This window comes from Manis pentadactyla, chromosome Y (assembly GCF_030020395.1).
Source record: "Manis pentadactyla isolate mManPen7 chromosome Y, mManPen7.hap1, whole genome shotgun sequence".
Lineage (NCBI taxonomy): Eukaryota > Metazoa > Chordata > Mammalia > Pholidota > Manidae > Manis > Manis pentadactyla.
The window spans coordinates 35,639,243-35,654,412 of NC_080039.1; the positions used below are offsets into that span (position 1 = coordinate 35,639,243).

The window sequence follows — 15,170 nt, forward strand, 5'->3', positions numbered from 1 at the left end:
GGAAACAGACCCCAAATAGTAGTCCCAGCCAGGGAAAAGGAAGGGACATTTCTTGGTCCTTCTTCTAAGGTCTGGGGGCAAATTTTTCAAGAAAGCTTCGACATGGTGCTAACCAAGCAGCTTGGTGATAAGTTCATTCCTTTTGAAGTGGAATAGCATATGTGGGAATTGTTTAAATACTGAAGAATAAGTTAATTAACTGCCTCCTCTACGTGGATAATGGCTCTCTGGGGCTAGACTGCACGACCCCTAAATTCATATGTTGCAGGCCTCACCCCCAGGACCTCAGAATGGGGCTGTTTCCAGAGATGAGTCTTTAAAGAGGAGATTGATGTAAACTGAGGTCACAGGATGGGCCTTGATTCCATAGGACTGGTGTCCATGTAAGAGGAGATGAGGACAGAATGACCCCGTGAGGACGCAGGGAGAAGACGGTCCACATGCCCAGGAGGGAGGCTCAGGAGGCCCAGCCCTGCCCACACCTGGACCTCCGGGTCCAGCCACCAGACAGGGGACATAATGTGTGAGGCATACGCCACCCATCAGGAGTCCTTTGCTGTGGAGACCTGAGCAGACTGATGCACTGGGCATTAGAGAAACCCGCCCTTTAAAAGCAGGTCTCAGGACGGCGAGGGGACCTTGTGTCCACATCACCAGGAAGCAGAGCTGCCTTGGGACCGAGGTCAGCCCTGGCCTGTCCGCATTCCACCTGAGGAAGAAGGTGTCAAACACGTTTTGCCGCCTGCAGGGAGAGGCTGTGTGACTCACCTGCTGCCAAGCCCACACCCCGCGCTGATCGGACTCACAGCCTCGCCCAGCTCAGAGCCGGAGGACGGGGTTCCAGACACCGATGGGAGATGGTGGTGGCAGGAGCCGGACACAAACATGAGCGTGGAGCCCCTGGAACCGTGCTGGGCCCCTGGGGCCAGACCAGCTCTGTCCAGTAGCTCAGCCCCAGCCCCGCTCGTGAGCACCGGATGTTTTATAAAAGTTCAGCCTTCAGGATACAAGATCCATCGTGCAGATGGGCGTGCGTCCGGCTCCTGGAAAACCCGCTATGCCAATGCAGTCCTGACTGATGCCCTAAAAAACTCACAGAAACTCTTGGGGCTCTGGAGCCACTGTGGGATGAGTCATTTCTTTCTAACTTTGTGCATCTGGCCAAGAACTAAAGACCCCACTCTAATAAGTGTGGGCACACAGGGACTCCTACGGGGCATGTGCATGGGGGAAAAGGGCTTGCCTGACCCGGCTCCACATGGCTGTTCATAAAAAGACTGAAATGGCTCTGGCCCTACTATTTCTGTAGGAACAGGAAGACAGGAGTGTCCTGTTAGCACGTTGAGCTCAAAGCTGATGCTCTTGACAGGGCCACCTTATGAGGACGGCTGTCTGTCCATTAACATGGACAGAGTGAGCCTTAGTCTTTGCCTTTTGTAAAACTGAGGTGATAACAGCCCACCCTCCAGAGGTTAGGAAGATTCATCCCCCTGGGAAGATGGCACATTGTGTTAAAACCCTACAGAAATACCAGTTCGCACCAAAAAGATGCTCCCTCCATTCACAAGTCATGCTCAAAACCCTTAACTAATGGCAACTACACAAAAAAGAATGCTTTAAAATCGATCCACAGATTGCCTGGGGGTTGAAGGGGGTCCAAAGGCACAAACTTCAGTTATAAACTAGAAAGTCCTGGGGGTGCAATGCACAGCACGGTGACCGTAGTTAACAAGGCCGTGCTGTACATTAAACACCTGCCGAGGCAGGAAATCGCCAAAGTCCTCATCATGAGAAAAAATATGGATACTGTGGGGTGACAGATGTTCAGGAGACTTATTGGGGTGATTTCTCGGCAATACACAGAAATACTGAATCGCTATGTTGTACGCCTGAAACTAGTATATGTCAACTACAAATCAAGTTTTTAAAAACATCAGTCCATACTGTTTTTTTCTGCCATTGATGACATGTGGCTCCCAATCGTCCTGCACAGAACCAGAGACTGTCTGAGGACTTCAGGACCCACGGGCGGCTTGGAGGAACGCTCAGCCCACACAAGGACCCTGTCTACCCCTCCTGCAGGAAGTCCTATTTTTTCTTTGGCATAATTTGCTACTCTGAAGTGTTTCCTGGTTGAAGTGGCTCAGCTGCCTGATGGAGAGGCCCCAGAGCTCTTCACACTTCCCCATAATGAGGGCTGTGGGTCCCCTGCTGTTTCTCACGCCCTGGATTAGGGTAGGTGGGGCTGCACCCGGGACAGCAGAGGTGGGAGAGCCAGAGAGTCCAGGCAGGGGGGCATGGAAGAGCACTCGCCAGCAGACAGCAAACCCACACCAGGACTCTGCAGGAAGGCATGCGGGGTGCAGCTGGGAGCCCGAGAAACAGCACCCCAGCCCAGCACCCCCCGCCGCCCCCACACTGGGTGTACCGTGCGTGTTTCCGTAGCCGTCGTAACCGGGGTTGTAGCCTCCACCGCCTCCTGTGGGAGAAAAGCAGGTGTCTGCCTGGGTCATCGGTAATGGTGACAAAGTCATGCCCCGGAGTTACTGCAGAGGGAGCCCCACATGGTGGCAAAAAGCAGAGGCCACCAGGGAGCCTTCCAAAGTCATGGACTCCCGGTGGGAAAAGTCACACCAAGACATGGCCCTGTGGAAAGGACTTCAGAGAAGACACCCCAAGGGCCTCATACCACAACACAGCCATGTCCGCCTCCTGTACAGAAATTCAGGCAGAACCAGAGACCCAAATGCAAGCTCAGCTGTGACCAGGAGGTCTGGGCAGACCATCCCATCAGTGCCCTTGATGAAAGACAGGCAGTTCATGTTTCTCTGGCCATCACTGCAATAAGCCTCCACACAAACCTACGGATTGACGGCGTTTAACCCTCATGGAGAAGATGAGCAGAGGCCACCTGCTCATCCATATGACAAATGCACCCCTTGGCGAGAGACTGGGGAGAGGTCCTTTACTTCTCCTAAATTAAATCGCAGAACCGAGCAGATAAGAGACCTCCTGCACCGTGAAACACAGCCTCGCACGCTGCAGCTTGGGTCCCAGCTGGGCAAGCTGCTCTCTCATAAAGCCTGTGCCTTTCTGTCTCCAGAAAGAGCATGTGTATTTGCACTTTATGCATTTCTGTGTGCTCTTTGTATATTCATGTATGGACTCCATGCTTTATATATGTATATATACTTTATATATTTACACTTATTTGTATCTGTACTTTAACATGTACAAATATATTTATTTGTCTTTCTGCATTTTTTATATATTTATGTATGAAAAACTCTATGCATGTATGCACATGCCAATTACACAAAAAATTTACATTAAAATTTTATATATACATGTGTGGAAAAGATGTGTACATAAAGATTATGCACATATGAATTTCATGTGTACATGTGTGTATAAAGATATAGATACATATATATAAAGATATAGGCACATACAAATTTTATATATATGTGAGTATAAAAATATATATGCACACATATTTATATATGTTAAAAGTATACAATAAATACATATATAAATGTATATATGTATATAAAAGTTGTATAAATATACAAAAAGATATGTAAGCACATAAAGATATATGTGCATAAAGGTACATAAATATATTCATATAAAATGTCTATGTACATATATAAAGGTGTACATATATACCTATATAAAAATAGGTATATGTATATATAAAAAGATACATATATACATATATATGCAAAGGTATATGCATACATAATTTTACAAATATATATATGAACATGCATATATAAATATATATGAATACATATAGTGTTATGTATATAAATTATATATACATAAAGATATGTAGAACTATACACATATACATCCACACTATATAAAGAAATGATGTATATAGACACATATTTATGAGGAAATATGGATATATGTATTTATAAAGATGCATATGTAAACACAGACATGTAAATATGTACATGCACATATAAAGGTGCATATAAGTGCAAATAAAGGGATATATACTGAAATATATAGAGTGACACCTACATGTATAAAGGCACATATATGCACACACATATAATGATCTATACGGTATGTATACACATGTATGTATAAAGGTATGCATATGTGTACACACACGTATATGTTACAGATAAATGGATACACACACACGTCCATATAAGGACAAGCACCTGACTTTTAAACGGAGTCTGTCCCACTGCCAGTTTTTGTCCACCTCACAAACCCGCAAAACGCACAAATATGACAAACACACCCCCTGATGCAGTGCTGCGGGACTGGGCCCAGAACACCACCTCCCACTTGGGGCCATGGCCACCCCAACACCCTCCCCAACCAAGGCAGAGGAGCCCCGTGCGTACCTGCAGGTGGCCTGGGCCTGGGTGGGTAGCGGCCGTCATCCCGGTCCACATCGCTGAAGTAACCTGTGGGGTGGAGAATAGGGCCTTCCTAAAAGCCTTCCCCAGGAAAAGCCCTCTTTAAACGCAAGCCTGCAGGAGCACCTTATGGGAATGGGGCAGGCCCCTTGCAGGACGCCAGGACACCGGGGCCAAACGGTCACATGTCCCAGGGAGGTGTCTGGTGGGCAGCCCGCCTTGCTTGCAGGGATAGGGGTCAGGGAACCCATCAGGCTTGGAAGGGTGGTTGATTTAACTCCGTCAGCCAAACATTCCCAGAGCAGGGTTGGAGAGGAACCCTATACAGTAGGTCCCTAAGCACGTCCTGCCATCAAAGAAATGTGCAAAGTTGGAGATACGACAGCAATTTCAAGATTAGACTCAAGGCTCTGGAGACCTCAGGAAATCTATTTTATTTTATTTAAAGGGGTGTCTCCTGAAACATCTTTGGATAGAGAACAATCTTGATGAGAGTCCCTTACTAACATATTCAAGGACATTGTGAATCACAGGGCCAGGGATTTGGGGGTATAGAGGCTGTTGTAGACAATTCCAGCAAACGGAGTTGAGGGTCTGTGCTTGACGGAGGCATTTAGGAATTAGTCCTCCATCGAGGAAATTGGCTCCGACATTGTTCATGTAACCAATCTTTATCCAGGACCTGTTGTATGTCCCGCAGTGCTTGGGGCTCAGAAAGCAGTAAAGGAAAGCAAAGTCCCATACCTTTGTGAATTTTCTGTTCTAATTCAAGGAAATTAACTAAAAACAACATCATGACATGGCTTATTAGAACATAAAAGACACCGCAGAGCAAAGCAATGTGGAGAAAGGATGGCCAAGGAGAGTGGGGTGTGCAGAGACAACATTTTAGGGTCAGAAGGTCTGGTCTTGGAGAGGGAGATGCCCCCAAGCCAAGTCTTTCAGGAAACAGTGCTTGAACAAATCTGTAGGTTGTCCAGTTGGACGTAACCAAGAGTGTTTTGGAATCCAGGAATGAGAGCGTCTGAATCAGGGCTGCGCCCTATTGCCAGAGCAGGGAGAAACTAAGATGCTCAGCATAGCTTGGATTTCCCCAGCACCCGTCTGCCTGCGCATGTGTTTGTCCAAGCAGTTGAGCTGCTGAGATGCTTCCATCCTCATCCGCCAGCACACGTTCCTGAGTGGTCTTCCCACTTGTACGTCATTCCCCAAAATCTCACGTGAAATATTCCTGGAACTCTGTCAACGTGGCCCCAGTGCCTCTCAAAAAGGGAAGCCAAAGTCAACAGAACATCCAAAAAGAACAGCAAAGGACAAAGAAAGCATTGCTTTCCTTCCTAAGAAACACAGCCTGTCTTTGGAGCACGATGCCTTTTTTCAGTCCAGTAAACCAAAAGAGAAGAAAATGTGTTCTGCCGACGTACACTTGGGTGCCGGTGAGGAGGAGACTGGGTCTCCTTGGGAAACAACCTCTGGGTATTTCAAAAGCAATTGGTATCTCACCATCCAGGGTGGAAATTTCAGGACAGTAAATGGTACGTCGTACGGCAATGCTTCTGACACGTGTCTTAATACTCCTGAGACTTACCTCCACCGTGGTCAGAACTGCCAGGCTGCGGGCGAGGCTGTGGCTTCGGTCTGGGGTAGATATCTGTTAGAAAACAACAAGGTGAAGTTAGGAAAATAATGACATCTCCCAGCGATGAACCACCCACACAGTAAAGACTAAAATACAAAGCAACGTTATGGCTTATCTATATTTGCCATTCAGACATCTCATGGAACCTCTTTTCATGGAAAATCTTCAAGCACGAAGCTTAAGAAAACATCTTTGTGCCCAGAAGCACTTCGCCTGGTTCTTATGCAGGAAACTTGTGGATTCCTGAGGCTCCCATCTGGTTCTTATGGCAAGAAGTTCATGGATTCCAGAAAGTCATACGGTGCATGCTCGGCTGTCAATGTTGCCATGCCTACGGTTATCACAAATGCTAGAATTGTTTACAAAAGCCAGTCACCTGTCTTTGACGCTGTGCTATACTTTCCACCTGTGGGTACACATTCTCTCATTGGCGTTTCTTAACTTTGGTCACAATGCCCTTCAGTGGTCCTTGAAGCTTAGCCCAAGCCTCCTGTCCCTGGAGCTTTATTTCTGCCAGCATCTGCCTCCCACTGGAGTCACCAGGCAGAGTGCCTCTGCACAAAATGCTTCTCTGAGACGCCTTGAAAACGGGGCGCCGTTCAAATGCCGGACACAGAACTTGCATTTCTCAGAAGTCAGTCCAGAGCAACCCTACGTCAATCGCTCCTTCACGAGGTTCTGGACTCCATCCCAGCCTCCCAAGTAAACCCACCATTTAAACACAAAGTTATTTAAAAGCAGAGGAACTTAAAATAAAAATGCAAAAGGGTAAAAGCAGACATGTTTGTGAATTTAAGCAATTTCTTAGAAACTTAAGCAAAGCTGCTGTATGAGTCTGCGAGGGCTTCCTTAATCAAATGCCACCGACTGGGGGACTCACACAACAGACATTCATTTCTTGAAGTTGTAGAATCTAGAAGTCCAAGATTCAGGTGTGAGCAGGGCTGGCCCTCCACAGTCTCTCTCTTGGATGTGTAAACACCGTCTTCTTTCTGTGTCCCCCACATGGTGGTCCCTCTGTGTGCATCGGTGTCCTGATGGCCTCTTCTTATAAAGATGCCAGTCCTGTGGGATCAGGGCCCACCTGATGACCTCAATTTATCTTAATCACCTCTTCAGGGACCTCGTCTGTAAACAGTCCCACTCTGAGCTCCTGGACGTTGGGATCTCAATATGTCAATTTGGTGGGGAAACAATTCACCCCATGACAGTTTCCAGCAAAGAGAATTTGTGCCTCCCTCCTGAGGACTCTCAAAACACCACGGAGACCCATGGCTGGGGTCCAGTGAGAAAAGCAGAGTTCAACGTCAGGGTCTCCTGAAGGGGCAGGTGCAGACATGAAGAGTAAACCCAAAAGCAGGACTGGGAAATGGAGTCGGTGCCCCAGGGGAGCCACGGAGCTGGATGGAACAGGTGCTGCAGGGTTGAATCTTAGGTTCCCCTCCGTCTATTTCTAAGAGAAGGACCCCCGGCTTCATGGGACCTTGCAGCAGTCTTAACAGGACTTGCTGTGTATGTTGACTACCTGTAAACTCATCCCCCAGCAGTCTGTCAAATCACCGAGGGGCAGGACCTTGCAGAAATGCCAGAACATTCCATCCCTTCATTTGTCAATATTGTCCCTCCACAGTGGCCTTTTTTGTATGTTCCAGAACACCTATATTCAAAGCACTTTTCACCACTGCTTTTAATGATGCATCTTCCTTTTCTAGGTACCTACGCAGGAGCCTGGGTGAGCCTGGGTGCTATGTAAGGAGCACATCCTATATGGCAGCTCCCATAGTTAAGTCCTAACCGACTGGATTTCCCTGTTGATTTGGTGTGTGCATTGATTTTCCTCTTTCCCAGTGTCCAAAAAGACTCTCGTGTCTCCTGCCACAGATAAATGAGCAATTCAGGGTCGTCTGAAAGGCATCATCCTACCGGCTTTAAGCACAGCATAAAAACAAAGACAGGAAAACAATGTCCCTCTTTATTTGAGGATGGTTCCACGGCCAGCCGGAGACCTGACGCACAGAGGGTCCCCCCAACCAACAGGCTGTGCGGTGGCCTCCACTCCCGGGGCTGATGAGTCACCCTAGTTCTGCTGATTCATCCTAGAGGAACGCTAGCACTTTGAGTCCAGAGGAGTCCCTCAGGAGGAAAGCCTGTGGCCATATGGCCACCCCGGCGTTTCCCGAATAGACTGGAGCAAGAAAACTTTCTCCCAGTACCGTGTAGAATGGAAGTGGTCCATGCAACATCAGCTTTCAGAAAATACTCAAAGGAGTAAGTATGAGGAACGATTCATGGAACTGGGGATGCTAATAATGCAGGAAAACAGGTCAGCTAACCATCCCTTAAACAAATATATTTAGTGTTGGGTGTGGCTTTTTGATTAGGTAACAGCCTCGATCTCATCCTTAGTTGCAGCAGCCTTCTCCTGAGTTTCCAGACTTCTCAGCTCCAGAAGAAGGTTCCAGAAGCCCTCCGTGTCTCCAGAGCAGATTTTAGGGTTTGACAGGTGTTGGATACATAAGGATATTTTGCCTTTATTGGCCAATGTCCCCCCCCAACCTGCTTTCCAGTGGGGACACTGATGATAAATGACATAAAATGCATAGCCCGGAGGGGCTTTCTTGAAGGCAAACCTGTTTGGAAACTCACAAATAGGCTATAAAAACAACCTGTCCTCCAGCCAAGTTAAAAATCGATCACACTGGCACACAATGCCCAGAGAAGATGCAATATTTTCCAGGTGTCAGGGGAGCTGGACATTAAGGTAATTACTGTCGATTCGCCCTTTTCTGAACTCGGTTTCCTGTTACTTATTTCTGAAACAGCCACGTGAACCCTCCCAATGACTCCAAAGACAGTTTCCCTGAAAAGAAGCCTTACTTCCACCGTTGCTGGGATCTCCAGGCTGTGGACGATAAGGAGGTTTTGGCCTCGGGTAGATATCTGTGGGGAAAACGACATCGCGCTTTTAGCAGAGAAAAGCAGCCGTCCCTTACAAGCAGCCTGTGAAACACCCTCGCGACTACAGCGTCCACATCTTACTCACATCTGCTGCCCATGGGCTTACAGACGCCCACCACTCAGCCCCTTGGAGTGAACCTTCAAAACCGAGAACTTAAAGCAAAACACCATACACACACAAAAAAAACCTCATTTTTGTTCCCCAGATAAGAAATTGTATTTTACTCTATTTGTAACTTTTTTTTCTTCCTTTTCAAAATAGGAACATCTGGCTCTGTGTAAAAACCTCTCGGTCCACCTCTTTTCCAGAGGGCACCTCTCCTAATTGACTTTTAAAACTTTACTACACACGTATCGTTTCTTTGGTGCATAAGCGGTGTCAATGTTCTTACTAAACATGCTCTTATTCTGGCTGTTTCTCTCTCTCTCTCTTTTAAAGCTGTTCATTTTGTATATATATGCATATATGTAATTTTTTTAATTGAGGTAGGATTGACATAGGATTATATTAGCCCCAGGTGTGTGTGACGTCAGGATGCATTATTGGTATATATTGCAAACGATTACCACGGTAACTCTAGCTAACGTGTGCCACCACATAGAGTTACAACACTTTTTTAAGATCTGCTCTCCTAGCAACTTTCAGGTACGCAGTCCGGTATTATTAACTGCATACTCCATTTTTGAGATGCACCCTTCAAATGAGTCACCCCAATGCCTGTTTCCCCCCGTGACCTGACCGATGGCGTCTGAGGGGTTCTATTTTTCTTTTTTCCCTTTTACAAACAATGCCATAACCAACCCTTCCCTGCATGTGTCTTCACGTGCAAGTCCGTGAGCTTCGGCTGTGCGTTCCCAGCAGCGGAGTTTCCGGGGAAGAGCAATGCTTATATTTAAACAGCTCTTCAAATCAGGTTTCTGGGTTACCATCTCAGCCGCAGTGTGGGACAGCTTGACTTTCCAGAAAGGGGAGCTGCCACAACTTTAACCCATTGGGTGTGATTTCCGTTGGTCTGTGACTGAATGTGTGTGACCTTGAGCACTTTTTCTTACCTGTGTAGGGTGTTGGAGTCTTATCCTCTGAGCTGCCTTCTCTTTTTTGGCTATCTGTCTTTTTTTGGAAGGAGCTACCAATGTATTTTGTATATTAAACCTTCTCTGGTTTGATGAGCAGCAAAGAGCCTCTCCTAGCCAGCAACTTACATTCCCACTTTGGAGAGTCTGTGCTTAAGAGATTATTATAATTATTGTTTCATATTTTAGCATTGGCCAATCGATGGATTTTTTTACAGCTCTGTGCTTTTTGAATCTTACCTAAGAAAATTCTTACTACCCTGAAGTTGTAAAACATATCCCCCTACTCTGCCAAAATCAATGGATGGATAAAAAAAAAAAGGTGGTTTATATACATATACAATGGAATATTATGCAGCCATGAAAAAGAAGACATCCTGACATTTGTGACAACATGAATGGACTCTGAGGGCATTTAAGTCAGACAGAGAAAGACAAATACCATATGATCGCACTTATAAATGGAATCTGAAAAATAAAATAAAAAACTAAGCCCACAGATACAGAGAACAGATTGGTGACTTTCAAAGGTGGGGTGTGGGAAGGTAGTGAAGGGTGGATTCATGAAAATGGTAAAAAGGAAATTAATTTTTAGTATTTTGGTATGCACATCAAAGAAGAAGCAAAGTTAAACACAGCAAGGGAAACAATTCAGGCAAAGTTCAGTATACTGTTGATCTTTGACAGGGTGATGGTTATTGGAAGGGATTCATAGGTAGACATTTGGTGGTATTAAAGTACTGGTTCCTGAATTCATTATTAAATTCCTTAAAATATAGAAATGGCAGAGGGACATAAAAAAAGGATCTAACAATGACAAATTTGATGGTCCTTTTTTTTAATTCTTTCCAGACCTCTATTTACTTTATCAAATTTACCTTTTCTTCATTTTTCTCTCCTCAACTCATGTAGGAATATACACTCAAATTTTATGTTTAACAAGAAAATGTGAGTCAAAAAAAAGTCAAAATCCAGCAACATTGGATTACTAGGACCCAATTCTCCCCCTTCCCAATTTCCCTGTAACTGGCTCCTAGTACTTAACTTTGGAATTTAATTCCATCTTTTTGTTAATGCCAGTTTGTTGTTTTGAAGTACCCTTGGCCAGGCCCACGAGGGGACCACACTCACTCCATGCAGGCAGGCTTACACAGGGACAGGAAATGCCTATTCTGAACATTTCACATAAATGGAATCATAAGTCCATTTATGATTGCATATTTTGGTGTCTGGCTGATTTCACTCAGCCTCACATCCTCTGCGTTCACCTACATTGGAGCACGTGTCCATAGGGCCTTCCTTTTTCATGGCTGAGTAATATTCCATTATCTGGACAGTCCACATTTTGTTTATCTGTTCATCTGTTGTTGGACACGTGGGTCACTTCCACCTTTCAGTGGTTGTGAATAATGCTGCTATGAACATCTATGCACATGTTTTTGCTGGAGTCCTGTTTTCAATTCTTTTTAATATACATCTAGGAATGACTTTGCTGGATCATATGGGAATTCTATTTTTAGCTTTTAGAGGAGTTTCCAGGCTGTTTTCCACATCAGCTGCCAATCCCACCAGTAATAATGCATGAGGGTTCCAGTTTCTGCACACCTTTGCCAACACTGATGTTTTTTTTTTTCCCTCTAGTTTGACACTAGCTAGCCCAGTGGGAATAAGTGATATCTCACTGTGATTTTGATTTTCATTTCCCCAGTGACTGGGATTTCCTTTATCACCCACATCCTTTACACAATCCACCACCCTGTAAACATCTCCATGCATCCCTTCAAAAACACCAGTCCAAAGGCATCGGCTCCATCCCGTCCGGCCAAATTGTGACTTACCTGAGTTGGGCTTCTTGGTGGGCTCTGTGTACAAAGAGAGAAGAGAAATTCCATAACTATCGAGGATTTATCGACAGCTCAAAGAATCATTAATACCTGATTTAAAAAACGACAATTTCAAGGCACTAATGATGAAGTGATATGAACATAAATTCCTTGTCGTGTTCAGAACCAAGAGAATGCAAACTCCCTTAAATCCCATGCCCACCAGTCTTCCCTGGAGCTGTGCAGGGGTTTGAGGGTGGAGATGGCTCTATAAAGGTGGTCAGCTTGGCCCATTTGGAAGTAAATTTAAGTAAAGGCTTTGAGGAGGCAAGGGAGTTCAGAAAGCTGCAGCAACATTCTCTTAGCTGCGAGCATCCACGACAGGTGAGCACACAGCTGGTGCATGGGACCCAGCAAGGTGGCCACATGTCTGACAAGCAGGTAGGAGAAGAAAGAAACATATGTAGAGAGGCTTCCAGCTTCCAAAACGATGCTTCTCTCACTGTCCTCATGCTTGTGTTTACTCATTCAACAAACATTTACTGAACACCTGTTGGTGCCAGGGAGTGCATACACGGGGTCATCCACCGCCCCAGGCAATTGTGATGCCATGAGGTCAGCCTGCACAGACGCGGGATCACCAGGTTTGCATAACACCTGACACAGTACGCCTGTGTGTGGCATCTGGATGGGAAGACGGACCCACAGGGGGGAGATTCTCAGAGAAACAGAGGCTGATAAAAATGTGGCCCCAGGGGCACAGGCGCCATGGTCAGTCACTGCAGAGGAAACCAGGCATTTGGAAGTCCCCTCAGCAGGTGCCATCATGTCCTTAAGGTTCACCCACATTGTGGCATGTCAGGACCCCAGTCCTTTTCACAGTTGTATAATACTCCACCGCTTGGATGGACCCCACTGTGCTTATTCGTCCATCTGTCCATGGACACCTGCACTGTTTCCACCTTTCAGCTGCTGTGAATTATGCTACTGTACATGTATGTGTTTGAATCCCTGCTTTCCATGCCCACGTAGGAGGTTCATAGGTCAGCGATGTCAAAGCCTCTTAGATGATTCTGCATCTGAGCCCAGCCTCACTGTTGCAGGTATTCTGCGTGGGCACAGTCCTTGTCCATCAATTCCAGCCCCTGGTGCCAACAGCTCGGGTTGCTTCTCAGAGGATATGGCCCCCCATGCCCTCCAGCGTGGCTGCAACCATGCGCCCCCTGCCACCCTGACCCCATGGCATCCACCCTGGGCAGGATGAAGTGTGTCCCCATGTGGGTGTGTGCGATTACATCTCTCTACTGCACAGACAATAACCTCCTGTCTGCTCCCCCATGGCAATAATTACCAAAAGCCTCCACAGACGGGGAAAATTGGGAAGGGGCTGGCTTTCTATCATTGTGTCTTTGATGCCCGTTTTAAAATTGGGGATTGATTGTCACATGTCTTCTCACTTCCTCCAGCAGCCACGGTGGGTTATCTGGGCTGAGTGACTGGGAGCTGCTCCCGATGGCCAGACCCTATGATCTCAGTCTGAGCAGACCAGCATTTATCTTTCTTTCCAAGACGATGCCATCCCACAGAGCCTGTGTGCCAAACCCTTGCCCTTCTCCCACCCACCCATGCCACCCAGCTAGATGTGGGCCCTAATGCAGCCCTTCCTCCAGGGTCCAGAATCCATGTGTGCAGCTTCCTGCCTGGCAGGAGAGTCTAGCTGGACTTGAAGGTGGTGAAAACACAGGCGTACGGGGTCTTTCAAATCATAAATGCCCCTTAAGGGGAAAGCTAGGTGCCTCAAGAGTGGAGGTGACCCAGGAGCCCATCGGGCTGGACTAGGCTGATCGCGGTCATGACAGGGGACACTGTGGGAAAAGCTGTGGTTTATGAACCACAAAGACAGAGGCAGCATGCCCACCCCACAGACATGGACACCACAGACCTACCGAGAAATGCAACTGAGCCCCCGTCCCGAGGCATCCTTGTGAAAGAGGCTGTGGCCACAAATCTCCAGGATCCTGCAGGGAACTGGAAATTGGGCCCCACACAGCCCCCAAACAGAAACACGGGCCACAGAGGCAGAGCTGCTGAGAGAGGGGCACCACTTACCCAGGTCATCGAGGGCATCGGCCAAATCGAAATCACCTTGACCTGTGGGGAGGCAAGGGCGCAGGTCACACAGGATGACAGGTCAGGGCCCCTGGCTCAGCCAGCTTGCTGAACAGAGGTCCCAAGTCCCCTGGACGCTCACACCGCCTGTGTGCTTATCAAACCAACGTCTTATCTTTCCGGGCAGGCCTGTGCCCCTCACCAGCACACATCTTACGGAAGGTGACCGCATCATTGTCTTACGGGTCCTAATGGGATCCCAGGAGGCTCTAGCAACGAAGCAGAACACGTCCATGTTTCAGAAAGCCTGCGCATCCACGCATTCTGCAAATGTCTATGCACAACCCCGTTGCATGCTGGGGAGGGACAAGGAGTCCCAGCAAGTCATGCCTCCCAGACTTTCCACAGGGCAGTGGGGCCAATTCCACTTCTGAGCTAACACCCAGAGCTCTGCCTGGAGGAGGTGGCCCGTGAGCTGTTTAGAAGGAGCTGGTTTATGTACCAGGACACGACGGGAGCCCCTGTTTTTAGCTTCAAGATTGCTCACAGGAAAAGTGGGACCATAGACTGGAGAATTCTGGGGTGTGGTCCTCAATCACTGAGGCACACCAGACCTGGAATTGAGCCCAGCCCCACACCCAAGGCTGTCACCGACACTCCACACCGGCCCCCCACCCCATCTGCGCTCAAGGGCTCGGACATTCTGTTTATGCGCGGGTTTCCCCCTCGCTAAAAACAGCAGGAGGAGGTCTGGAACGTGGAGGGAAGCCGAGTCCAGATTCTGGCTTTCTTGGAGGCTCACAGCTTTAGGGGATAAAAAGTGGCGTGCGGGGTACCGTGGGGGGCTGCTGACGGGAATGGGGCTCCTTTTGAGGGTGATGAACCAGCTCTGGAATCCCTCAGGGGGAGGGTCCCCCCCCCCCCGTTTGAATTCAGTGAAGTCTTGACTTTAAAACGGCTGGCCTGGGGATGCTTACGCATATGAATGTTATCTCCAAAAAAAACACACACACACACACACACACAAATTCCTTTTCAGGAGCAGATGGTGGCAGGGTTGCACTCGCTCCTGTCCGGCCCTTGAAAGTGCTTCCTCCATACACATTTCCCCCCTCACGGCCTCTAACATTACATGGACATCGGCCAATCTTGGCTCTTGCAAACCTCACATTTTGCAGACAACCT

At 47.4% G+C, this 15,170-nt stretch overlaps 1 protein-coding gene across 2 annotated transcripts in view; it reads right to left on the reverse strand.

The window, feature by feature from the left end:
- Positions 1–15,170, reverse strand: part of LOC130682208 (glycoprotein Xg-like) — a 33,189-nt gene that overhangs the window by 7,590 nt on the left and 10,429 nt on the right. For both annotated transcript variants that reach the window (XM_057496337.1, XM_057496338.1), the window contains exons 2-7: positions 13,986–14,027; positions 11,892–11,915; positions 8,899–8,961; positions 5,971–6,033; positions 4,368–4,430; positions 2,429–2,479 (exon numbers count right to left, since the gene is read on the reverse strand). In XM_057496337.1, the coding sequence (XP_057352320.1) occupies positions 2,429–2,479; positions 4,368–4,430; positions 5,971–6,033; positions 8,899–8,961; positions 11,892–11,915; positions 13,986–14,027 (306 nt within the window). The remainder of the gene's footprint in view (positions 1–2,428; positions 2,480–4,367; positions 4,431–5,970; positions 6,034–8,898; positions 8,962–11,891; positions 11,916–13,985; positions 14,028–15,170) is intronic.